We start from the raw sequence: 25,657 nt of genomic DNA on the forward strand, positions 1-25,657 counted from the left end.
AGTCTCTTGCCTTTTCGGCAGGTCCAGACTTTTCCCCGGACTCCCTCCCGGTGGTGCACTAACCCCTTGCAGGCTGTATTCATGCCGCCAACCCCAGGCCGCTCCCTGCGCTCTGACCGAAGGGTGAGCAGACAAGCCTCTCGGGCTGGTGAGTGCCGGTCGGCACCGATCCTCTGTGCTGGAATCTCTCTGCTTTGCCTCCCGCACCCCTGTTGCTGCGCTCTCCTCTGCAGCTCCGAAGCTTCCCCCCTCCGCCACCCGCAGTCTCCGCCTGCAAAGGGGCTTCCTAGTGTGTGGAAACTTTTCCTCCTTCACAGCTCCCTCCCGCTGGTGCAGGTCCCATCCCTATTCTTTTGTCTCTGTTTACTCTTTTTTCTTTTGCCCTACTGAGGTACGTGGGGACTTTCTTGCCTTTTGGGAGGTCTGAGGTCTTCTGCCAGTGTTCAGTAGGTGTTCTGTAGGAGTTGTTCCACGTGTAGATGTATTTCTGGTGTATAATAGCGAGACATGTATGCAAGCAAAATGTCTATGTACAGATGAATGGACAAAGAAGTGGTACATGTACACAATCGAATATTAGCCATGGAAAAGATGAAACAATGCCTTTTGCAGCACCACTGATGAACCTATTCTGTTTAATGAAGTCACATGGCACCCATCATCACCAATATAACGTGCCTGCAGTTGGAGGCCTCAGTTTCTTGCCACATGGATCTCTCCTTAGGGCTGCTTGAGTGTCCTCATGACATGGCAGCTGGCTCACCCCAGGATGAGTGATCCGGCCCGCCGTCCCCACGATTGTCGCGGCTTCGGCCGCTGGGGCCCCTCCAGAGCCGGCAGCCTCAGTGAGGCCGCCCTCCCCTCGGGCTCCGGGGAAGTTCCGTGACGGCAGAGGGAAGAGACCCCGAGCTGGGAGTTCCAGCTCTGCGGAAACGTGGGCTCCGTTCTCTAGGATTTACTTTTGACATCTGATTATCGTCTATGTTTCCCAACATTTTCACCCTATGTTGCCCCCTAAAGCCACCTCGGTCTGTTTGCTCTTTTTTTTTTTAACTTTGATTAAGAATAAGTATGACAAAAAGAAAAAGAAGAAGTATGATTTTGCTTTACTTCCGGTACATAAAGTTCCAAGACAACTTAATATAACAACATGAACATTGAAGTAAAAGTTATGGGAAGCTGCTTTTACTGTGTATGTACTCCTTTAAATCAAAAGAACAAGATGTAAACCTTTTTTATTTATGTCATCTCCTGTGCTTCAGTCTCCTTGGTGTTTTAACATGAAAGAGGCTGATTTACAATCACTTTGGGCAAATTGCCTGTGGAATTCTGAGGACAGGAAATGAAAAAAAGTGCAGCACACACCCCCGGACATTCCACACAACATGTAGAATAAACAAACAGGCCCCAAATAGGAAACCAAAAGCTCTTGGTCTTATGTTGAGGAGCACCATGAATGCCCTTTGGGAAAGCATGTATTAAAGATGATGAAGTTCTGGGAAAACCCTTCAAGAGGGGTGAAGTTGACCCTGATTAAAGGGTCAACTTCCGCCTTATGTCTAAAGTATGGTGAGTAGTTTTAATGTAGGTAAATTCTGTTACCTGCATCAACATTATGAGAGAGGAGTACCATATTACAGACCTGTACTTCGCAGACCTTAACAGGAGTCTGGTTCTCTGGGGAACTTGTTGCGATGTAGATACTGATTCAGGAAATCTGGGGAGGGCCTGAGATTCTGGATCCCACACAAGCTCCCAGGTGATGCAGTTGCTGCTGGTCTGCAGGCCACAGTTGGTTTTCAGGCACCTTCTTCAACAAAATCATTGGTGGTGGTTTCCTGCTCTTTATCTATAATACAGTGGTTTTCAACTCTGGGTGATTTTAGCCCTAGGGTAAATTGGCAGTGTCTGGAGACATTTTTGATCCTCACAACTCAGGGGGGCTGCTAACATCACATGGCTAGGGCCACAGATGTTGTCAGCACCCTACAATGCATGGGGTAGCCCCTGGTAACAAAGAATTTCCTGACCCAAAATGTCAATAGTGCCAAAGTTGAGAAATCCTGCTGTAGAAGTACTGTTTTGTGTATCTCTCGTATCAAAAATAATCTGTTGAAAGTGTTCCAAAAAAACTGTGAGGAAAGAGTAGGAACATGTACTATTTAGTTTGGAGTAGAGAGTGAACAGTGTTTAAAACTGTCTTCAAATATATGAAAGGCCATTATGCAGAAGATGGTAACCAGCTGTTCTCCATCATCCTTGAAGAATGAACAGGAAATGTACATAAACGGACTTCTGCTACCCATCCATTCTTTTTCTGCATCTTCCACGCCAGCCAGGCAAATCTCTCCATGATCTTGCAACCATATTTGTCCCGTTCTGTATCTTATTACTTGCAGAGACTCTCCCAAATCCTTGGGACATATTTTCCTCTCACTGCCAAGTTGTATCTCTCCCTCTCCTTAAAAATCTAACTTAAAATTTCCAGCTCCATGAAGTCTTCCTTAACTAAGATGACATAGTTTCCAGTTCACTTCTATCTACCACTGGCCCACTTTCTCCTTCAATGTATTATCTTTCATTCTATGAATATGTTATTGCCCACAAGGAGCTGTGCTAGATTTTGAGGAAGGATAAGGAAGATGAGTAAGAGAGTCCCTGCCTTTAAGAATTTTCCAGTCTAGGGGAAAAAAAATCTCACACAGGTAACTACAACATAGATAGTATTTAATAATTATTTCTCTGAGGGATTTTTTTAAAAAATAAAAGAAGAGGGCTTAGTAGTTAAAAGATTATTTCCAGGTGGGGAGATCAAAGGAAGACTTTATAAGTAGGTATACAGAAGTATCTTTTTATGAAGAATAATTTTCTGTAAGTTATGTAAAATTTTGTGCATCAAATAAGCATTTAATATTGTTACCAAACTTTGAAGGTTATTAATTAGAGCATGGAATGAGTTGGAGTCTGAATTTAGACTGTACTTATGGCAGAGTTTACAGTGAATAAGGAAAGAATTTTTTTTCTGTTTACACGTAGCTATATATCATGGTTTTAACAGAGAAGAGTGAATTTAATCACCTCTGAATATACCTTATGATGCTGTGTGATTTTATAAGGGCGTACTCTTTGGGAAGAATTTTTAGTTGCATCTAGGAGGGGAATACTTTGGAACTTCACAAGTATGCTTTAAAAACCAGTACCAGAGATGGAATTTGGCACCATCCATTTGAGATAATTTGGCACCATCCAGAACACTTTCAGGAGAGAATCTCACCTATAAAAGATTTCCATTACCTGAACTACAAAGAAATTGAAGAGATTTAACCCTCAATGAATATGTAGTGTGTGCCAGACATTGAGTAAACTCTTTAGATATATCATCTAATTTAATCTCAACAGATTAACCTCTCAACCTGTGAGGCTATCACCACCAACAACACTAGAAGGAGACGTCAGTGCTAAGTATAAGCTTCCACCCACTGCTTGATTCAGAGAGGGAAGCAGAGCAAATCTCGAGGCTGCATAAGCCAGCTCTGGGTGGAAACAGTCAGCTTGCCTTCCCTTTCGTAGCAGCAAGGAGAAAGCTACCTCTTGAGGCTTAAATGGTCTGCTTGTATCCTCCGTTGTCAAAACAGGAAAATGAAGCTGTTTACATTTCATAGTGGCCATGGTTTGCTGTAGGGATCACTACTGGAAAATTATCCGTGACTGCATCAGTCATGTGTGAGCATGAGTTTCTGCCAGCTCCTTCCCACACATTCTGAAATCTTTAGTTCTGGGAAGGGTACAGATACTGAATTACTATGGGATTTTGTTTGAATGTTAATACCTATGTTCTTCAAAGTCATTATGTTGATTTCCAGTCAGTAATACAGTTAACATTGCAGACCTTTCTTGTTCCCATTCTTTGAGTGTCATTGCTCTTTTTAATAAGCGCTCAGCTTTGAATGGTAACCTCAAGAATGCCTTCATAATTCAAAACACAGTGGAATCTTAGTTAACTCTATGTAACTGGACTTTGTTTTCCCTCTTAAAGTTCTAGGCTTCTGCATATCATTCAATGTTGATGTGAAAAACTCATTGACTTTCAGCGGCCCAGTGGAGGACATGTTTGGATATACTGTTCAACAATATGAAAATGCAGAAGGAAAATGGTAAGTTAATGGGTTTTGTTGTTGTTGTTTAGTTTTCTTACAAGGTAATGGAAAATATTATTTGGTTACAGTTCGTTTTATGAATGAGACTTAGAATGAATCGTTTATGGTAGGAAATGCAGTCTAATCATTTGGTAATGGAAACTGAAAAAGTGAAAAAGGAAAAATTCCTTGGCAATATTAAAAGACATGGTTAGTGATTCTGTTGAAACCTGGGTTGACCTCAAGGAAGATCCTTATCCAAAATAGTCATTGTTTTGTAAGTATGTTATTCTGGCAAGAGTTCTTTAATTGTTCTCATTTTAGCATGGCTGAAATTCAGCAGGAGGTATTGGGAGGCAGATGAGATCACTTCCATAATATAATATTGGGCTTATATTTTTGGTGCTTTACTGACCTACTGAGTTTGGTCTATTACTTATAATGAACCTTACTGAATTTCTTTTATACACTTTAAAAACCCTTTAATATTGGTTAAGTTCACTTTAGTATGTTTTTTTTAAAGCATATTTAACTTTTGAAAATTATACAAAATTATTAGAGTTCTTTTGCTTTATATTTAACATAATTTTTAGGGAGTCTTTTTTTTTTTAATTGGACCTTGTAGAAAAAGAGAACAGGAGTTAAACTTTGCTTCAGTTTAGTAACTTAAACTAAACAAGCCCACTTTTCTAGGGACTACAGTAATACAAACAAAAATGGATCTATGTCTATTTGGAAAACAGTGAGCTATCTCTCTACTATATTTCACAGATGAAAAGATGTGACTTTTCGATATTTCACTTTACCTTCTAGACTTGCTTAATTTGACAGTAATCCTCTAAGTAGTATCAAAGTAAGAATTTGAGTTCTCACATTTTTCAAGTACAGATATTGTATCCTGGGCATAAACTAAAATTTGTGGAGGTGCTTCACTCTTCTTCTCTCCCTATAAATATCTCAGATAAGACATCTAATAATAGAGTATGAGTTTTTATATCCTCTGTCTTTCAATCCTATGCTCTCACTTTACCACCCACCTCCTTTTTTAAGGTTAAATGGATAAAGTCATCCCTCTATACACCAATTTTATTCTTTTAGGCATTATGTCTGCAATTCAGGGAGTTCTACCTCTGGGAGAATAATGTGAGTGGGCCAACTGGTCAAGCTTCTCTTTGTGCATAAGCTAGAATAAACTGACACTCAGTGCACGTTTTTCTTAAAAAGCTTAACTTTTACATAAAACACATATTACAGTGAATTTTCACTTATTACTAATAGTTACATAAATTTTAAAAAGGAATAGCAAAACTTAAAGTCTTAAACCACCTACTTAAAATGAACTGCCTTTTTAAAGAATAGTCAAATAACAGTCAGCCCTTCCTATTCACAGGTTTCGCATTCGCTAATTAAACCAACTATGGTACCAGAGTTGCGGTGGGTGGACTGTACCAGGCCGTTTTATATAAGGGACCTGAGCATATGCGAAGTTTTGTAGCCACTGGGGGCCTGGAACCAATCCCCCACGGGTGCCGAGGGATGACTGTATTGTTAGCAGATTTTATGAAAGTCTGGTTTTCATTCTCTGATAGTGAGGAAAGCCTGTAAGCTTCCTACCTCATCCAGTCCTGTCTCTCTGATTTTAGGGCAGTCTGCTATCAGAAGCCCTGAATTAGCTGAATGAATCTTAGTAGAGTAAGAAGGCATTCATATTTCCTCTTGGAACTTTAGTGCACCCATATGATTTCTTCAATTCAAGAAGGAGGAAGTGATGCTTGATTCTTAAGCTGAATCTTGAAAGATGACTTACCTTTCAATAACATCAGAGATGTCACTCTAAGCTGGGAAGCTACATAAACAAGGGCATAGACCTGAGGATAAGTGAGAGTGTTGGTAAGCAAACAGATCTGACGTTGGGATGATAGAGGGGAAAGACCTTAAAAGCCAGACAAAGGAGCTTGTACCTAAGTAGAGGGTACTGAGAAGCCATTATAGGTTGTTTTATGAAACTTAGTTTAGGAAATTATGTATAGATTGGATTGGAGAAAGGAGTGCCTGAAATCGGGGAAATCCACAGGCAAGCAAGGACAGCAATCTGCTTAAACAATGAGGCCTGGACAAGGAGGGCGAACTGCAATGCAAGAATAGTGTACCCGAGATAAATGTAGGTGAATAATTAAATCTGAGTGGAAGTCTGGGAATGGCAAATGAAGGTGTAGGAGGTGTCAAACACATTCCAAAATGTCTACACTGGATTACCGGGAGGTGGGTAGTCATTCAGAGACAAATGTACAGGAAAGGAAAATCAGTTTTATCAGGAAGTTGATGAGTATGGTTTTAGACAGCTTGAGTTCAAGGTAATGTCTAGGTACTTGGAAACTTCAAAATGGAAAACAGAAAGAGGGAGAAGTTAATGTATTAGGGGACATGTTTAGAAAGCAAGAACTGGTTTGGGTTCCCGCTTGCAACCCTGTGCATTGCCCAGCATCCGGCACAGGACCTTAAGCATAATATGCACTCAGTAATGCACTCCACTCAGTTGGCTGAACAACTGAATCTAGTTTAACTTCCTGTCCTCATTGGTGAAAAAACAAAACACATAAAAGAGTAAGGTTAAAAGTGACTCTCTCGTAACTATTATCAAAGCAAAGTGTTGGCAAGTATGTGGAGAAAAGGGAACGTTCGTACACGTTAGTGGGACAGTAAATTGGTGCAGCCACTATGGAAAACAATATAGAGGTTCCTCAAAAGAACTGAAAATAGAGCTACCCAGTTCTGGGTAAATAGCAAAAGGAATTGAAATCAAGATCTCAGATATCTGCATTATTCACATATTCACTGCAGCATTATTCACAATAACCAAGACTTGAAAGCCATCTAAATGTCCATTGTCAGGTGAATAGATTTTAAAAATATGTTATATACATACAGTAGAATATTATTCTGCCTTAAAAAAAGAGGAAAAATTTTCCATTTGAGACAACATGGATGAACCTGGGGGACGTCTTGCTAAGTGAGATAAGCCCGATGCAGGACAAATACCACATGACTCCACTTATATGAGGAACCTAAAATAGTCAGACTCGTAAAAGCAGAGCACAGAATGGTGGTTACCAGGGGTTCAGAGGAGGGGAAAACAAGGAAGCATTAGTCAAAGGGTACAAAGTTTCAGTTAAACAAGATGAGTAAATCCTAGAGATTTGCTATACAGCACAGTGCCTATAGTTAGCAATACTGTGTTGTACACTTAAAATTTGTTAAGAAGGTAGATCTTAAGTTTTGTTCTTATCACAAAATAATGATAATAAATAACAACAACCACTACTAAAGAAAGCAGGAGGAAACTTTTGGAGGTGATGCATATGTTTATGGCATAGATTGTGGTGATGGTTTTAAGGATGTATACTTATCTCCAAACTCATCAAGTTGTATCCATTAAATTGGTACAGCTTTGTGTATGTCTTTCATACTTCAATAAAGTGTTTTGTTTTTTGTTTTTTTTGCGGTACGCGGGCCTCTCACTGTTGCGGCCTCTCCCGTTGCGGAGCACAGGCTCCGGACGCGCAGGCTCAACGGCCATAGGCTCAGGGGACCAGCCGCTCTGCGGCATGTGGGATCTTCCCAGACCGGGGCACGACCCCGTGTCCCCTGCATCGGCAGGCGGACTCTCAACCACTGCGCCACCAGGGAAGCCCCGTTGTTGTTGTTGTTGTTTTTAAAGTGACTCCCCTAGGGAAATATAACTACTTGGGGCCAGAGCAGAAAATAGGGCTCGAGTCTCTCCACTCCCAGTCTAGGACTGTTGTCCTTATTAGAACTATATTAAAAAGTAAATGTTGATAATAACTGTATCTGGCGTATAATACTTTACATTTTAATATGTGTGTGAGAGTTTGTGAGCATTTGAATGTATATATGGATATCAGATACTTTGATTCCATTCTGACATTCCATATTTACAATGATTTTATGGAAAAGGTGTGAAAAATCAGGGAAACAAAAACAGTGTGGTCAATTGAATTTAAAAGTAAATAAACTACAAAAATCTAAATGTCCAAATCTTTAAGGATGACATGGTAGCAACATACCATTCTAAAGAGATCCAGGCACTGGTCATGCAAAATAAATTTTAGTAATATGTTTGGATATTCTGTAAGTGTTTATAAAATCAGGAGGCAGACTTATTTTAAGAAATGGACTATGAAATAATTGACATATTTGGGAGAACATGAATTTTGTTATTTAATTTTCTCCAGAGGTGGGAATCTGGAGATTATTTTTTTAATTAAAAAAAAAATTTTTTTTTTTTAAATCATCCTGACCCATCTTACATCTTGCTGAAGTATGCGTAAAGGAGTACTTGTATGTGTAAAGGAGTACCCATCTTACATCCTGACCCATCTTACATCTTGCTGAAGTATGCGTAAAGGAGTACTTGTTGACCCATAACAAGTGCAGTCTGTGTATTTGAAAAGCATTAGCTTAAATCTTTGGAAAGAGTAAACAGTTAACAGAAAAGGCGGCCTATGCCCCCCTTTATGTTTCAGAAGTTTCCTGTGGAGTGCAACCTACTTTATATCTTTGGCTCGGAAGCCACATGTTTTTTCAGTAGCAGAACACATTTACTTGTGATTAAATTCAGCTGTTGTTCATTATGATTAGCATGAGCTGGAGCATCCAAGTAACTGCAACGTGGTTCAGAAGAATCACAAAGAATACAATTGGTTTAATAATTTTGCTTTGAAGAGAAGAAACTCAAATGTGCTCAGCATTGCGCAGCCTTCCAGAGTTAGTGGTAATCACCAGTATAGCAGGGCTCTGCCAGATGGGAAAAAAATGAGATGCTGGCGTGGGACTTTCCACTCTTTGTTGTTCTTTGCTTCCTTCCTTCCAGCGTGTGCACCCACCCCTCTGAGTGCTATCTAAGCGTCCATTCTTAGGGGCTTCGGTGACTTCAGTGGGCCTGTCTTTTCAAAATAGATTCTCATGATGCAAATACTTCCCTAGCCAATCCCCAACCCAATATATATCAAAATGTACTGGCTTCATGCCTTTACCCTAGAGGACCCTGCTTTGTGCCAGGTAAGGTTTACTAGTGGGCTCAAGTGACTGATGCCCTGTTTCCAATGTATGTGTGTTTTAAATAAAGCCTATTCACGCTTGGGGTGAAAAGACTTTTTAGAAGTTTTATCAAATTTTCTCTCACATATTTTAATATAAAGTTTATTTTAAATTGCTTATAATATCTTTTGAAGTTGAAATTTCCTCTTTGCCAAACGTCAGTTCTTTGGTTCATCTCATTTCTACCCCTCTACCTTTCATGACTGAAAAGCACAACAGCTCATGGGGCCACTGTATAACTTCATTCTCTAAGACGACCAAACACTCTGTTGGTTTTTGTTTTTTGTTTTTTAATGCCTGGCAGGAGGTACTTGGCACTCTGATACAGACTTTGGCTTGGAGATCAGGAAAGAGTTAGGTGAAAAGAAATAATGTAAATATGAGACAACAATCTCCAGGAAACTATCTTTTACAGAAGAAAAACATATAAATATGAAACAGAGCAGTCAGAGGCCAGCTACCCTTCAAATAAATATAATAGCAGTCATATTGACAAAAATAACTATTATGAATAGGAAGCATTTCTCAGTTTATTAAATTTTATATTTGGAGCTTTTTCATGGAGAAGAAGTGTTTCTCTCACTTTGATGACCTTTGAGTTCATCAGGTGTTTCTCTAGTGATCAATAATGAGACCCAGAACATTCTTTAATCCTCAATCTGCATACAAATCATTGCAATAATATCATATAAAAAGCAGAAATTTAATACAAATAAAATTTAACGAGTTAAAGCAAACTTGCATTAAAGTTTAAAGTAACAATATCCATCGTTCATGAAACAATGTGCTTTGGGTCTTCACCTTGACCCTGTGTGTTTGAGTGAGTATGACTGTTATCCTCATTTTCTAGACAGGAAGCTGGGACTCAGAGAATGAATTGCCAAAGGTTAAACACAGCGAGTGTGACAGGGCCAGGATGTGGAACCCCAGCCTTATGCCTTCAGCCAGTTTGCTCCTATAACAGCAAGGATTCTCTACAGCCTTGACCTGTGGAAATGCCTGCTGTGTCACCCAAAGGCATATATGGTATTCTGCTTAAGCAAAATATCCAGCCTCTAAAGTGAAAAAAAAAAGACTTCACAATTAGCACCTCTTAGCTGGTCACATGAATGACCAGGTATTCCTTATTCAGATTCTTAGAGCATTTGATGCAGTCATAATTTATTCATTCAATAAATATTTATCGAATGCTGATTTTTATATCTGGCTCTGTTAGAGTCACTCAGGATATATGAGTGAATGAATAGGTGAAAATTCCTGCTGTTGTGGAGTTTATATTCTATTGGGGATGGAAAAACAAAAGACAAATAATAAACTTAATAAACAGGTAGGTTATATGTCAGAATGTAATAAGTGCTGTGAGAAAAAATAGAGCAAGATAGTGGGGCTTGAGAATACTGAAGATTCCTAAAATTCCATAAACTCTATGCTGATATTCTTCTAAGATCGTGTCATTTTTATGCAGCTTGGGAAAAGTGAGGCTTTCTTAGGATTAAGGGGTGGGATATATTCCAGAGTTGCATGTTTGATGTCAGAAATACACAAATTTGTTTTATATTCTACGTCCTTTGTCCTGCTTACCCATTCTTTATCACTGATTCCAACTCTCAAACTCCCTGTCTCAGTCCTAGCCTACTACACTCTACCGTTTTCTGAGTTCTCACACCCCAGGCTTTACTTATCCAGAATATACAATAGGCCATGGCTCCAGTTGCTATATCAGGTTATTTCCAATTATCATCATACTTTAGAGGTTTCTATTGGCCTAGAGTTCAAATATAAATTCCAGAACCTTTCCTTCAAAGTCTACTGCTTGCCAGTCTCAACCTTCCTACTCCAGGTTATACAGAAGCTTTATGCTGTGTTCCAGTCACCCATACTTCCTCATTACCTTCCATTTTCAGTCCTCATGCTCCTGTTTCCACATTTTTGCCTGGGATATCTGTGATCTCTCTTGTCTCCTGCCTTATAACCTGATAACTTTATTATTAACATACTGTTCAGAACTCACTTTTTTATAGATTGTTCTAGATTTTCCCCAGTTAATGGTTCATGTTTTCCAGCTAATTAGTACTCCTCCATACACTTATAATTTGTTCTATTCAGATGATGGACTCTTAGAATTGGAAGGGTCTTTGGAGGCCTGGAGTTTGCGGCATGTGGGCTCCAGTTAGGTGCACAAGCTCAGTAGTTGCAGTGCGCGGGCTTAGTTGCCCCGCGGCATGTAGGATCTTAGTTCCCCAACCAGGGATCGAACCTGTGTCCCCTGCATTGGAAGGTGGATTCTTTACCACTGGACCACCAGGAAGTCCCACATCCCTCTTTAAAAGCTTCAATAGTTCCCAACTCTCCCCTCCATACAATAAATCCAAAGTTCTTAAAGTGCACTGTAAGAACATATGTGATCTGGACCCTATTTACCTTGCCAGACTCAAGTTCCACTCCAGCTACCCTGAGTTACTTGAACTTACCGAAAGAGCCATGTGCATCCCTTCTTGCTTCTAAGACTTTGCTGAAACTGCACCAAGTTCAGAACTATTCAATATGGTAATAGAACATTTATATTTTTGCTTCTCCCCTAAGTTTTAAGCAACCTTAAAAATTGTGTTTTATCCATTTTATATTCCCAGTGCCTGGCATTAATGCTGAGCATGTAGGATTTTCTCTATAAACATTAATCAATCTGTCTAGTCTCAACTTAAGTACTTTCATAACATATCCACTACTTTTCTCCAAACTGTTTTAACTATAAAGCTTGTTTAATCAATCACATTACAAAAGGTTTTGAAAAATTGGGGAAAAAAACCTTAAAGCCTAACCATAATTTCCTTAATAGAATTTGTTTTTTGGTGTACTCCCTTTTAATCTATGTTCTACATAGATAGAGTTGTCCATCATCTGAAAATATGTATATAATAATAAAAAGAACCAACACTTAGCACATGTTATAAGCCAAATACTGTACTAAGCATTCTATATACATTAGCTCATTTAATGTTCATGATGATCGTGTCAGGTAGCTACTCTTATTATTTCCATTTTACAGACGAAGGAACTAAAGCACAGAGGATAACTGGCTTGTCCTAAACCATACAGCTAAGTAAAGGGTAAAACCATGATTTGAACTCATGAAGTCTGGCACCAAAGTTCATGCTATATTTTATGGAGAGGATTAAATTACTTAGGACATGGAAAACACTTAAAACAGTGTTCTGCACATGGTATAAATTCAATAAATGCTGGCTGTTTTTATCATTGCTGTTATAATAAGTACATTGAATATAATTTGGTATCTTTCACTTCAAATTGTCGTAGGTTTTCAACAAATTAGGTAGGTTTTTACTTTAAATTAGGTCATCACTAATTTTTTATCCTACCATGCAGTCTTATTAACTATTTTTTTTATGACTGCACAATATTCTATGGAATGAACCTACAATAATTAATTAGTCTTGCTGTTGATCACACTTCTTTTAAACTTTTATGATTATATATACCACTATAAGCATTATATCTTTATGCATTAAGCTTGTTTCCTTTAATTTAGGTCATTTTTTTAAGATAGATTCCCAGAAGAATTATGCGTTAAGGGGTTTGAACATTTTTATGGTTATTTATGTATATCAGAAATGGCTTTGCAGAGGCATTATATCACAACTATGTCTTAGGGAGTCTGTTCAACAATTCAGTATTTGCAATTGTTGTAAAACTTAGTTCCATAATACCAGCTTTGTCCAAAGGACTTACACAAAATAAATCCCATCCCTTTTCAATATGACAAACTTTCAAATTTTGAAAATTTTTAAAAGGAATGCCCAATCCACCTGCACTCCTTCACAACCTTTCAACTCTCCTTCAGACGTTTTTTTCTCCATGCTAAACGTCCTCAACTTTCCCTCAAGCATCTCTGGTCTGACAAAATTACCAGAATCTTAACTATCTGAGTCATAGTCTCCTAAATACATTCCATTGTGCCTATGTCCCTCTTAATTTGGAAATTCCAGACATGGCCCGACAGTGCAGAGCACAGAGGGGCTATCACTCTCCTTGACCAGGGCATCTATTTCTAGCAATGATGCCTAAGGTCACATTACCATTACCATTTTTGGCACTAAAATACACTGTTGACTCATGTTTTCTTGCTGTCAACTAAATCCTCCATGACTTTTTCACACGAACTTCTATTAAGTCAGGTTTCCGACATTCTGTACTGATGTAGATAATAGTACACAGTTAAGTGAAGTTGTTTACATAGGTTCTTATTAAACTTTACTAGTTCAAGTTTCTTGTTCCAGAATGTTGACACTTCTGAATGCCCAAATTGGTATTTTGATTTACTTGATGAGTACCTTTATGCTTTCTGTGTCTTCACTTAAGTCATTAACAAAGGTATAGCCTAAGTCAATCCCAAGTGCAGTCTTATGGTATATAATTAGAGTCCTTTGGTTGCTAGTAATGTGTCTTTGTTTTTTTTTAAACTTAATTTAATTTATTTTTTATACAGCATGTTCTTATTAGTTATCCATTTTATACATATTAGTAATCAGTGTGTTTGGATATAGCTGTTTAGCCAGCAATGAATCAGCAGCTGTGGATCCCAAAAAGTACCTTAACATTCAACCATATTCACCCATCCTGTTCCTGAAGATATCATAGGAAACCTTGTTAAATGGCTCGCTAGGACTAAAATAAATCATGATTATGTTTTTTCCATTAATTATTATTAGACTGATTTCATACTTCTGTCTAAAAAAACAATAAGTGATTTTAAACCTGAGTCTCATAACTATCCTTATTTTAAGTGCCTACAAACTAGTATATACTAATATTAAACCTTATGATATAATGTTTATATTTCCTGACCTCTCTATGACATTATCAATTCCTCGTGGGAAAAAGTCATTTATACTTCCATGTGTATTTTGTAAATTAACACAGCAGCAGGCTTAACCAATAATTATGATTCAGCCCCCAAATAAAAAAAAAAATGTGTTAAAGTAACATATAATACAAGAAACTAAAATATTCTCAAGTCTCTCTCCTATATATTTTACTGTTTTTTAATTTAAATCAATCTGCAATTTGAAGAAGACACTCTGCTTATTTTAGATAACATTAAGTTACTAACTGAGGATGGCTATCTAATTATGTCTATGGGAGCTACGGTCAATCGTCTTCGAACTAGTCATACAGTAACAAAAATAAAATGTTTCTCATTATTCAAAAGTGTTAATTGAGTTATTTAATTTCCAGGGTGCTTGTTGGTTCTCCTTTAGTTGGACAACCCAAGAACAGAACTGGAGATGTCTATAAGTGTCCAGTTGGGAGAGGTGAATCATTACCTTGCATAAAGTTGGATCTTCCAGGTATGTAAAGTCAAAATATTAAAGTCTGGGGCTTCCCTGGTGGCGCAGTGGTTGAGAGTCCGCCTGCCGACGCAGGGGACGCGAGTTCATGCCCCGGTCCAGGAAGATCCCACATAACGTGGAGCTGCTGGGCCCGTGAGCCATGGCTGCTGAGCCTGCGCGTCCGGAGCCTGTGCTCCGCAACAGGAGAGGCCACGGCAGCGAGAGGCTCGCGTACCGCAAAAAAAAAAAAAAAAAAAAAAGTCTGATCCTAAATTATGCCCAGCATTCTCACTGAAAGTGAATTTCAACCAACTCAGGAAAAGATTAGAAGGAATCTATAAACATTCTTCCATTTTTATTATTCAGATTTACATAAAATGACATTTTGATGCCTTCTGCCCTTCATTTACTTTAGAAATTCATCATAGAATATCTATAGATATAGAAGGTCTTACTAGTTTTGTAACTTGTAACCACCTCCATTGTTCAGAATCCTTTGTAAAACCAGTGGTAACATAAAAAGAACTCTTCTAAATAAACCCATCCATCACATTTCCTCCACAAAATTTAACTTAGTGTTTGTTTTTTTTAAAGAAAATAACATGAGAAATATAAAGTTAAATTTTAAAAAGAGAATTGCAAAAGGTAAATTTATATTGAAATGTATGTATTTGATAGAAGTATCAGCATAGTTAGAACATGACTAGAAAATTCCTACTAGAACTATCCAGGAATTGGAAACCTGTCAGTGTTCTGTGCAATATTAAGTACCATGGAAATGACTCATCCTCTTCAGGTTTATTTAAGATATTGTATTTTTCAGTTCTCCTTTTTTTCAATTTCCTACTTGTTTATTATGAGCATTTGTTTCTTTACATTCAAGAGCATAACTACTTTAATATGTCTTGCCTGATAATTCCAACCTCTGTTATATCTCAACATCGCTTTCCACTTATTACCTTTCTCTTGAGGTTAGGTCATATTTTCCTGTTTCTTCTTATGTTTATTAATTTTTTATTGTATCCTGGATTAAACTCTTGAGTTTTAAGTGTGGAGATTCTAGATCTGTTATGTGCTTTTGAAAAGTCTTAACTTTTAGCTTTAGCAGGCAATTTACTTGGCTGAACTCAGTTTCCAAACAACAGTGGGAAGCAGTTAAAATCTCTATTCAATTCTTCTAATTTTTTAGCTGGGCTGTGTGACGTTTACCCCGCACATGTACAGTTCAGGTCATTCAGATGTTTGGAAAGAATATCTGTATATACTCAAACTCTCCTTTTGTGGCTCTACTTTCCAAGATACCCCCCACTTCACTTGGCACTGCTGTCATTGCCCCATTCTCTGTCCTCTGTTTCTTCTAGACAGGAAGACTGTGAGGTCTATCTGAGGTTTAGCCACTGACTCAGGCCTTCCCTTAGGGGAAAACAAACAAACACAAAAACAGGAAACTCATCCAGTTCTAATCTCTTCTTACAAGTATAGACTCCCTTCCAGTTTCTGCCTGCTCTTGGTTGCTTTACAGTGCCTTCAGACGGTTGTTTCATACATTTTTTTCCCCTTTTCCTAGAGCTTATAGTTGTTATTTGCAGAAGAGTTGTTCTGATAAGAGCAACTCCTCCATTACTGGAAACTGGAATAGAGTTTTAACAGTAGTGTGAAGATGTTGGCTACACCGAGAACAGTACGGAAGTTTCTGCTGTAGTCTCTCATGTCCCAGGAATGCTCATCCTGTGTCAACGGTAGTATAAAAAATTCTAATCTAGATTATTCAAGACCAGTTCCAGATGCTTTTAAAGCAAACCAGACTGGATTCTGGGACAAAGACCAATGCTCAGATTAGGAGGTGATTGTGACCTTTCAGGAATCTCTGCTTCCATTCCATTAAATCTACATGTAATCTTAAGGTAAGAAAAACTTCTAGGCATGAACAGTGAGACAAATCTTTCCTGAACTTGAGTTTTGCCACTTTCAATTATTTTAGCGCTCTGCTAAGCAGGGTTTAGAAGCTTTTGCCTTTCCTGTCCAATCTTTTTTTTCTTCTTCTTTTTTATTGTGAGTGAGTGGAACTTCTTTTTGCCAGGTTGGCATGCTTTAGGGCTCAACATTCTTATTTGTTCTGTCAGATGTAGTCCCTTCATTGTGTCTTTACCCAAACTTCCTGACCACTGCTCTAATCTTGCTCCAGTTTTCTTTGTAACCCTCCTGATGTCCCTGTGATGGTGAAACTAATGGTCAAAATCTTGTGTTTGAGTTTTCTTTTCTGGCCTTCTACCCATTTTCCTCCTTCCTGCCAGAAATCATGTTTCATCATTGGTCATATATAACATGTAGATGTAATATGTTGGATGATTGTATAAGTTTACTTTGCATCTACAATATTATGAGACTCAATATTTTATTTATTTTAGTTAGCAAAAATATGTGAAAAGCTATCCCATGTTCTCATTGCCCTGATAGTTTACAGTTCAGCAAAAGTATGTGAGGCAGTGATCCAGACAAAGTTTCTGAGACAAAAGCCAGAATGTTTTAATGAGAAGACACTTAATTTTACTTTGTTTTCCACCATCATAAACGTTTCTTCTATTTTTAGTTAATACATCAATTCCCAATGTCACAGAAGTAAAGGAGAATATGACATTTGGATCAACTTTAGTCACCAACCCAAATGGAGGGTTTCTGGTAAGAAAAGGAAGAGTCAAGATAGTTAATGAACCAAGAATTATATTACAAATCTTTATAAAATCTGTTATATAATTTTTAATCTTATGACTTTAATTTTTTAAAAGGCGTGCGGGCCCTTATATGCCTATAGATGTGGACATTTGCATTACACAACGGGAATCTGTTCTGACGTCAGCCCCACATTTCAAGTCGTGAACTCCATTGCCCCTGTACAAGGTACAGATTTTATGCAATGTTTGTGCAGTGTTTGAAAAGAGTAAGCAATGAATGAGACATATATATACACGGGAGCATACCAAAAAGCTTGAAGTATTTTCTCGGCTACCAGCATTACCAATTTAGGTAAATGTTTGCTTTGCCAATATATAACCAAACCTCACTGCTATTTTGGAATTGATGTTAGTGTAAATAACCTTTACAGAGTCATGTCTAAACATCAGAGCTAAAGCTTTCACATTGTTTTTATTTAAAGGGTGAGTTTCTTTGAGAAAAGTAACCTCATTTGAAATATACACAGAATGAGAACTGTATAGAGAGTTCATATTGAGAAAATTTCCAAAGATAACTCAGACAGTGTTAATTAAAATTAAGTAGGTATGGGTTTCACTTGATGTGAATCCCAAACCAATTGTTACTGAATGCAAAGAGTATTTCTTATCACTCTCCTTCTGATTTAAAAAACTCTTTTTTCTGATTTTAAAAGTAATGTGTCCACTTTGTAGGATATCAGTTCATCTTTTAAAATGAGTTCCTTTTAGCTGCGAAAACATTTCATATACCTCTAAAGATAGACACCAAATTTGCACGATTGAATCTTTTTCTTGCAGAATGCAGCACTCAGCTGGACATAGTCATAGTGCTGGATGGTTCCAACAGTATTTACCCCTGGGAAAGTGTTACAGCTTTTTTAAATGACCTTCTTGAAAGAATGGATATTGGTCCTAAACAGACACAGGTAAGGCTTCATGTTTTGATTTCTGTTGTCCTAAAGATACAAATGCATGGAGTTTTAATGACAAATTCTTCTGAAAATAAATTAATCAATAAAGCTAAAATTTAGGATGAGCTTTGTATTCCATATCCCTGTTCATATTCCTGCACGTTACTGGCAGGCTGTTTATTTTCTAAGCAGAAAGTATTATGAAAGCTGCATTTTCAATGCTCTGAGAAAATATCCCCTATAGATATCTATAAAATCATACTTTAATTCTTAATTATGAAATAAGCATAGCCACCTTTGGTAATATCAGAGCAGGGTTTCAGAATTTGTAGAAACGATTCTGATATGCCATCATAGTGTCTTTTCTCCTGTTGTACAGATAAATTAGGAATTGGCCACAGGATACTGCTGTAAGTCTATTTTCCCCTATATTTAATAATTTCTTTTCTTAAGTAAAAAGCAAATGCTCCAGGCTTTAGCTGCAGTAAGTTGAATAATTGGGTGTTTTTCTCCCCGTGAGTCTCTGTTTCTAAACACGTCCCCCTTTATTGCCACTAAATAAAGTGGAACTTCTCACATGGCTCTTCCACTTTAGACAGTGCGTTTGGGTTTAATCAGTCTAACGTTCATTAATATTATATGGCCACATGGCTTAAAATATGGATAAGACGCAATGGATAATAGGAAAATTAAATGTCAAAGTGAGGACAGTGCCTTGAGGGTAGGAATTAACACTAGAATCAGAGTCAAAAATGGCTGTTGCAGAGTCTGGGGACCTCAGGAGAGCACAGGACACAACTGGGCTGCACACGCAGTCCAGTGTTCTTTTCTTTTTCTCTGAGAGCTCTACTCTTGGAAAAATTTCTGGGACACTGAAAAAGTTGTATGACTGCATTAATATTTGTCACACCTGCATTAAAATTGGGATATATGGGCTTCCCTGGTGGCGCAGTGGTTGACAGTCCGCCTGACGATGCAGGGGACACGGGTTCGTGCCCCGGTCCGGGAAGATCCCACATGCCGAGGAGCGGCTGGGCCTGTGAGCCATGGCTACTGAGCCTGCGCGTCCGGAGCCTGTGCACCGCAACGGGAGAGGCCACAACAGTGAGAGGCCTGCGTACCGCCAAAAAAAAAAAATTGGGATATAAATAGACACACACATCTATATACACATATATGCATGTGTGTTTATACCTATGTATACACACACATACATATATTACATTCATGCATATGTACATATACATACATGTATCTGTATATATATTTTTTATATTTTTGTATCTGTGTGTATATATATTTTTATACCTTTATGTTTTTTTAAATATGTAACATAATTTTATTTTATAATATATATTTATATAACACATATTTAAAACATATATATTTTATTTTATATATATATATATATATATATATATATATATCTCATACATTTTCCCAAAAGGATGGTAGTTGAAAATTGCAAATTAGAACTCAAACTTCAAAGTGAAATGTCATATGGCTGTATTCCAAGGTTGAATGGATCTCTTTAGAGAGCTAGGTGAGGGGTAATGTTGTGTATATCCCAGTGGACAATAGGGAACTTCTTGAAATCAGAGTAAAATTATTATACGAAATTGTACTTTTCTTATAATCATATCACAAAATGTCAGTTTTCCTCGATGCAAGCTTCTTATCTGCAGTCATCTTCCCAAGTGGATTGCTGGAAGTTTGGAGAGGATATTATCCTTCTTCTTGCCACAGGGCATCAGGTGGCCTGCATACTTTAGAAGACCACTCAGAATGGTGACCTGCTCCTCCTTTTTGTACAATACGTGTTCCACCCTTTTCCCTTCTGAGAACTTCTCTCCCTTCTTCCTTTCCTCTCTTCCCTTATCCTTTCTCTCCTTGGTCAATAAGATTTCATAGAGCCATAAAATTATAGCTGGAAGGGGTCTTAGAGGTCATTTAGCCCCAAATCTCAATTGATGGAGGGGACCTGAGAAGCTAATTGACTTGTGCAAGGGTCTCTTGCTTGTTGATGGCAGATTTGAACACACAGCTCTCCAACTGCAGTGCAGCTGTCTTTCCTTTCTGAGACCTCTACTTCTAGAGAAGTTTCAGAGCAGGTGCCTCTGATGTCCCTAAACTGTGGTCTCTAGTCCTTTGTCCCTGTGCCTCCTCGGCCAGCCCCCTGGTTGGAAGCAGGCCCGGACTCTTGGTGCTCTGTTGCCTGCACTGACATACCGAAATTCAAACTGCTGATCACAGGTCTTCCCTCTCTCAACACGTTCCCCACAATGAGTTTTCCTCCCTTCCACCTGTTTTATCCACCCCATTTTACCTTCTTATCCAATCCTTTCTTTCTAAACCTAATGACAGTCTTGGAATATTTTAAAGTTTGTATTCTTTTTTAGTCATCTGAATATTTGATTTTACTTTTAAATTTATCTATTACACTATAAAAATTAATGTTTTTGTAGCTACTTGTGGAAATTAGTGCAGCTGTGACATGTTTGAAGTTTCTCCACAGCTTCAGGAAGCAAACCTACAAGGCTGTTTTAGAGGGATAATCACTGCTTCAGTGGAGATCTATGTCCAGTTTTGTAAAGAAATAGCTAACAATCAATTGCTTATATACTCAACCCATTCTGCTGCAGTTTTGATGTTTCCATCTATGAGAACTATAATTAATTTTACATTTCAGTAGTGAGAGTCCCAATAGAGGAGCCATTCTGTCCAGCACCAGTGGAATTCCAGCCTTCCAGAGTGGGCTTCGTGGAGTTCATGTCTTTCTGGGAGGAAACAGTGGCTCTATTCAGAGGAATGGGGATGATCCCTGGGGTCTAGATGCTGCCAGTGAATGAGAGGGACACAAACTTACTCTGAGAAGAGTCAGGTCACATTTCCTTGGTTCCATGACCCCATTCCTCAAAGAGGAAGATTTCAGAATGCAGCCCTGTGCACTGAGTCATTTGTAGCATCTGCAGATGAGCTGCTTAAATTGCTGAGTTTTTATGTCACATTTTGCTTGTGTCATTCATTATGGAGCTTAGCCAGACTCATTCGTTCATTTATTCACTTGTTTTTCCTGAGGATTTACTATGTACCAGGCTCTGTGTGAGGGCTTGGGTAATTGTGGAGAATAGACAGATGCGGCCACTGCCTTCATGGAGCCTCTGTAAAAAGCAGGTGTTTCTCCAGATGTGGCTCGTGGAATTCCTCCTTCTGAATCCCAGAGGGACTTGGACTGGACCGCAGACTTTAAGAATCAGAATCTCTGAGGGTGGGGCTCCAGAGCCTGCATTTTAAGTAAGCAACCCACATGATTCTTAAATAGGTTAAATTTGAGAAACAGTGGGTTAAATGCATTATTAAATTGATGTGTGTGGTGTGTGTGTCTGTGCTATGCTGCACCCTCCAGATGACAGGGACCTCAAGACTGAAGCCTTTATATCTCTTTTTATCCTTGTCAGTGGCCAGCCCAGTGCTCCGCTGTGACATAGTGGCCCTTTAATGAGCACCTGAAGAATAAATGTGTGTATCATAATGAATGTATTTTTGTATTTTTCTCTGATAGGTGAACGTTTAATGAGACTTTTTCTATAACTGGCATTTTAGTATTCTTTTAAGTATATTATTTATATGTTAGGCTTTAGTGTTTATACTTTAGTAATTTCTAATCTTTTTCTATGTTGGTTTAAGTTGTATTAATGACTAGTTTCATAAGTAACTCTCTAAACAAAAGGGATTGAGAAGGACATTTACTAAGCCATCACTTTTGCCAAACTGTATTTAATAGTGTTTTATGTACAACACATTTAAATACCCTTTAAATTTGACCTTCCTTCAGTGGAGTCAGACAAGAAATTCATTCATAGAAATTTGGAAAGATACTTTCACTTCAAAGAAATGCGTACTAAAATGTATGATTTTCTTTCATGTGGTCTTACAGTAATTCTCTCGAAAAACATAGACAATTTATTTTAACAATCATTTTTTTCCTGATTTATTGATAACATAGTTTAAATAAGGGGTTTTTTGTGTGTTTTTGTTTGTTTTCAATTGAAGCACCCAATCCTGCCCTAAGATTGGCAGAATTAACTTCTGGAATTTTTCCTTCCCCTACTTAAATATAAAAATGAATTTCAAGAGATACTGCCCAGAAGAAGATGCAAAGATGGAAAGTTATAAGCTAGATACAGGACTCTTTAAACTCCTCACCCATATCAAGGATATAAAAGCATTAAGAATGAAGTTGACAGATTTGTGAAGTGGATTTCTCTGTAGAAAGAGCCTAGTGAGAAAGGCTTCAGTGAGATCGTACAGGGAGATTGGTGTGTGTCTATGAAAGGTGGGACATGCAATTGATGAGTGTCTGACTCCTGCCTGAAATATCTAAAGGGCAAGATAGCTGTCTGGCTGCTGATGGGCGAGTTAAGGCAGTGGGATTGGCCTCACACCCAGAGTTGTCGGTACAAAGAATGTGTTTCCCATGGATCATTCTGGAATCAAGTTAGCTCCTGTCCACAGAATCTCCTGGAAGTAAGTGGAGGCCTCTGCACAGAACAGCCAAAGCTATCTCTGATTCCTAGGGACCACAGTAGTGAGATGCATTCACTCAGGCAAGGATGCAGGTGAAGGGAGATCTCCAAAGAGCCCACCAGAAAGATAACACCTGTTAGCACCTACTCCATCTTAGGACAGCACCAGTCAAGTACGAATTTCTGTACCCTGTATTTATCTTCCCTCCCTCCATCGGTGGAGATGTCAGATATTATAGTCAGCAATCTGAGAGAAGAGGGGCAGAGAAACAAAGAAACAGCCAATCATGCCCCTTCCTCAACTACAGGCTTCTCACCTCCCATAAGCTTTAGTAAGGGGAGGAGAGAAGATTTAACTATAAATCAACTTTGATATTTTGTCTTATTGATTTTGTTTTAGTTTAGGTTGAACCATATGAAATTGTTGCTATTTGATCCTTTTTTGACCTACAAATACAGCACTTTCATGTGATACAACCTAAATTAAAATATAGAGCTTTTTTTAAACAGACATTTTAAAACTAAAAATAATAAAAGTCATAAGACATTTATCTTTCCATCCAGTGAGAGTAGAAGAATTTCACCCTAAATAAGTTTTAAAGGGATCATGGGCCAAAAAAAAAAATTTACATTCTAATTATACCTCATGAGTTCTTGTTTGTTATATCGATATTAATTACAATTATTCACTTGATACAAAAGGTAAAGATCAAATATTATGGCCTACTTTCTGCAGTCACAGATTTTTCATTTAGTAATTGCAATTATTGGAAAGGAGTCTCAAAGATATGGAATGTTTCTGGAAGTAATTTTCACCTCCACAGCAAAAAAAAAGGGAGGGGGAAGGAAGGAAGGAAAATAAATTTTAAAACTTTCATTAAAGTTTCCATATGACAATTAGTATACATTAGGAAAATGCAATGCAAGTGACAAAAACATTCACCCTAAATAGTTACTCAGAGTTTCTCCCATGTTTCTGTGTGGTCCCATTAACACTTTTTGCAAACATAGTCAAGGAACTTTTGCAAACCAGTTTTTTACCCAAGACAGAGTAAAGGCTATAAAATTGTTTTGTACAAAACCACCTATAAAAGCAAACCTGAAACACTCTGAGCTTGCCATAAAAGATACGATGGTATAAACATTATGGAGGTCTGATTGATCCTCGATACCTAAACATAACATTGCTTTTAATAGTAAATGAGAATGATATAAATATGCCATATACAAGTACATTACCCTAAATAAAAGCAGTAAATTGTGAGGCTTGATATAAAAGTGAAATATACTAATGGAACAATGTCTAGACTGTTCCTATCAAGAGTATAGCATAATATTAAACCAGGCAAAATGAAAGAGGGAAATTAATTAAATTTTAGGAATATTATTTATCTTTCTTTTTACGACACATTTTATGGCCATTTCCCTAGGAGCCTAAACTATGAGGCTCCTAATAGGTTAGGCTAATAGCCTAAACTATTCACTGTTTGGAGGTCTGACAAGAAACCTGTCTGAGCTGTGCAGCCGTATCCTTGTCAGTCAGGCTGTCGTTTCTGAAAGTGATGTTGTGAATGTGGTGAATCTTCTTGCTCACTAACGTCCTGGTCTCCGTTGTCCTCTACCTCCATTCATCACTCATCTGAGTTATTTTTCCCATGTAGAGTCCAGATCATGGAATTTCCCTGAATAAAAATCTCCTATCCTTGCCTGTGGAATAATACCCAAGCTCTCCAGTGACTTATAAGATGTTCGTCACCTAGTGGCTGTCATTCCACTGTCTCCTGCCTCCTTCCCTTCTTGCCCTGTAGCCACTCCTACCCTGGCCTTCCCTGAACACATTGCTCTATGCTCTCATGATTCTCTCTGCCCGGAAAGCCCTTCTCCACCCAGGCCCCATGTGCGAGGTAAACTTCTGAGACTCAGTTCAAGCGTCACTTTCTCTGTCCTTTTCTGTGGTTATTCCCCCCACCCTTCCCAAGAAAAATCCCTTCCCCTCCATATTCCCACAGCATTTACACACCCTTCGTCCACTGCTCTCATCACTTAGTGGCATCGCTTTTTGTTTCGTGAGTGCGTCTCTCCTGGTGGAATGTGAATTCCACAATGACAGCATTGTGCCTTAATCCTTTTATTTATGGAATACAGTTCAGTGTTTCCTGCATTGCCTAGCACATAGGGGGCAAGTCATTTATGTTGGAAAAATGTAATTTCTGTAATTTTTAATTTCTCCTTGTGTTAAAAATCATTATTGTACTGACCACCATCTCTCACTCTGCTTCATGAAGTCATTGAGCTAGAAGGGACTTGTTTGTGGGGGACACCCCAGATTCCCCTTTACATTGTGTTTCAGGCTTTTCTTTGCAGGTGTTCAACACATCTAGCCCCATTCACCGTTGGTCCTGATTTCTCCCATAGTCTTCCCCATTTTAACATCTTCTAGCCTTACATTTTTGAGCATGGGTCAATTTCATTGCAGTATCTTCCATCAAGCAAGAGACCAGCTAAAGATATCCTTTTCTTAGGACCTACATCTTTTTTTTTCTAATAAATTTATTTATTTTATTTATTTATTTTTCGTTGCATTGGGTCTCCGTTACTGCGCAGGGGCCTTCTGTAGTTGTGGTGAGCGGGGGCTACTCTGCATTGCGGTGCGCGGGCTTCTCATTGCTGTGGCTTCTCTTGTTGTGGAGCACGGGCTCTAGGCGCGCGGGCTTCAGTAGTTGTGGTGCACGGGCTTAGTTGCTCCGCGGCATGTGGGATCTTCCCGGACCAGGGCTCAAACCCATGTCCCCTGCACTGGCAGGTGGATTCTTAACCACTGTGCCACCAGGGAAGCCCAGGACCTACATCTTTAATTTACCGACTTTATTTGTGTTTCTGAGGAATCATTTCATCTACCTGTGAACC

General features: G+C 38.4%; 1 protein-coding gene across 4 annotated transcripts in view; it reads left to right on the top strand.

Moving 5' to 3' along the window:
- The window catches only part of ITGA1 (integrin subunit alpha 1), a 169,793-nt gene that overhangs the window by 61,065 nt on the left and 83,071 nt on the right, over positions 1 to 25,657 (top strand). For 2 of the 4 annotated variants that reach the window (XM_019930052.3, XM_073802103.1), the window contains exons 2-6: positions 4,037 to 4,154; positions 14,508 to 14,620; positions 17,193 to 17,281; positions 17,389 to 17,500; positions 18,112 to 18,239. In XM_019930052.3, the coding sequence (XP_019785611.2) occupies positions 4,037 to 4,154; positions 14,508 to 14,620; positions 17,193 to 17,281; positions 17,389 to 17,500; positions 18,112 to 18,239 (560 nt within the window). Of the gene's footprint in view, positions 1 to 3,704; positions 3,724 to 4,036; positions 4,155 to 14,507; positions 14,621 to 16,265; positions 16,507 to 17,192; positions 17,282 to 17,388; positions 17,501 to 18,111; positions 18,240 to 25,657 lie in introns of those variants that run through there. The other 2 variants (XM_073802102.1, XM_033852853.2) reach the window with 2 other exon arrangements.

The sequence above is a fragment of the Tursiops truncatus genome, chromosome 3 (assembly GCF_011762595.2).
Source record: "Tursiops truncatus isolate mTurTru1 chromosome 3, mTurTru1.mat.Y, whole genome shotgun sequence".
Lineage (NCBI taxonomy): Eukaryota > Metazoa > Chordata > Mammalia > Artiodactyla > Delphinidae > Tursiops > Tursiops truncatus.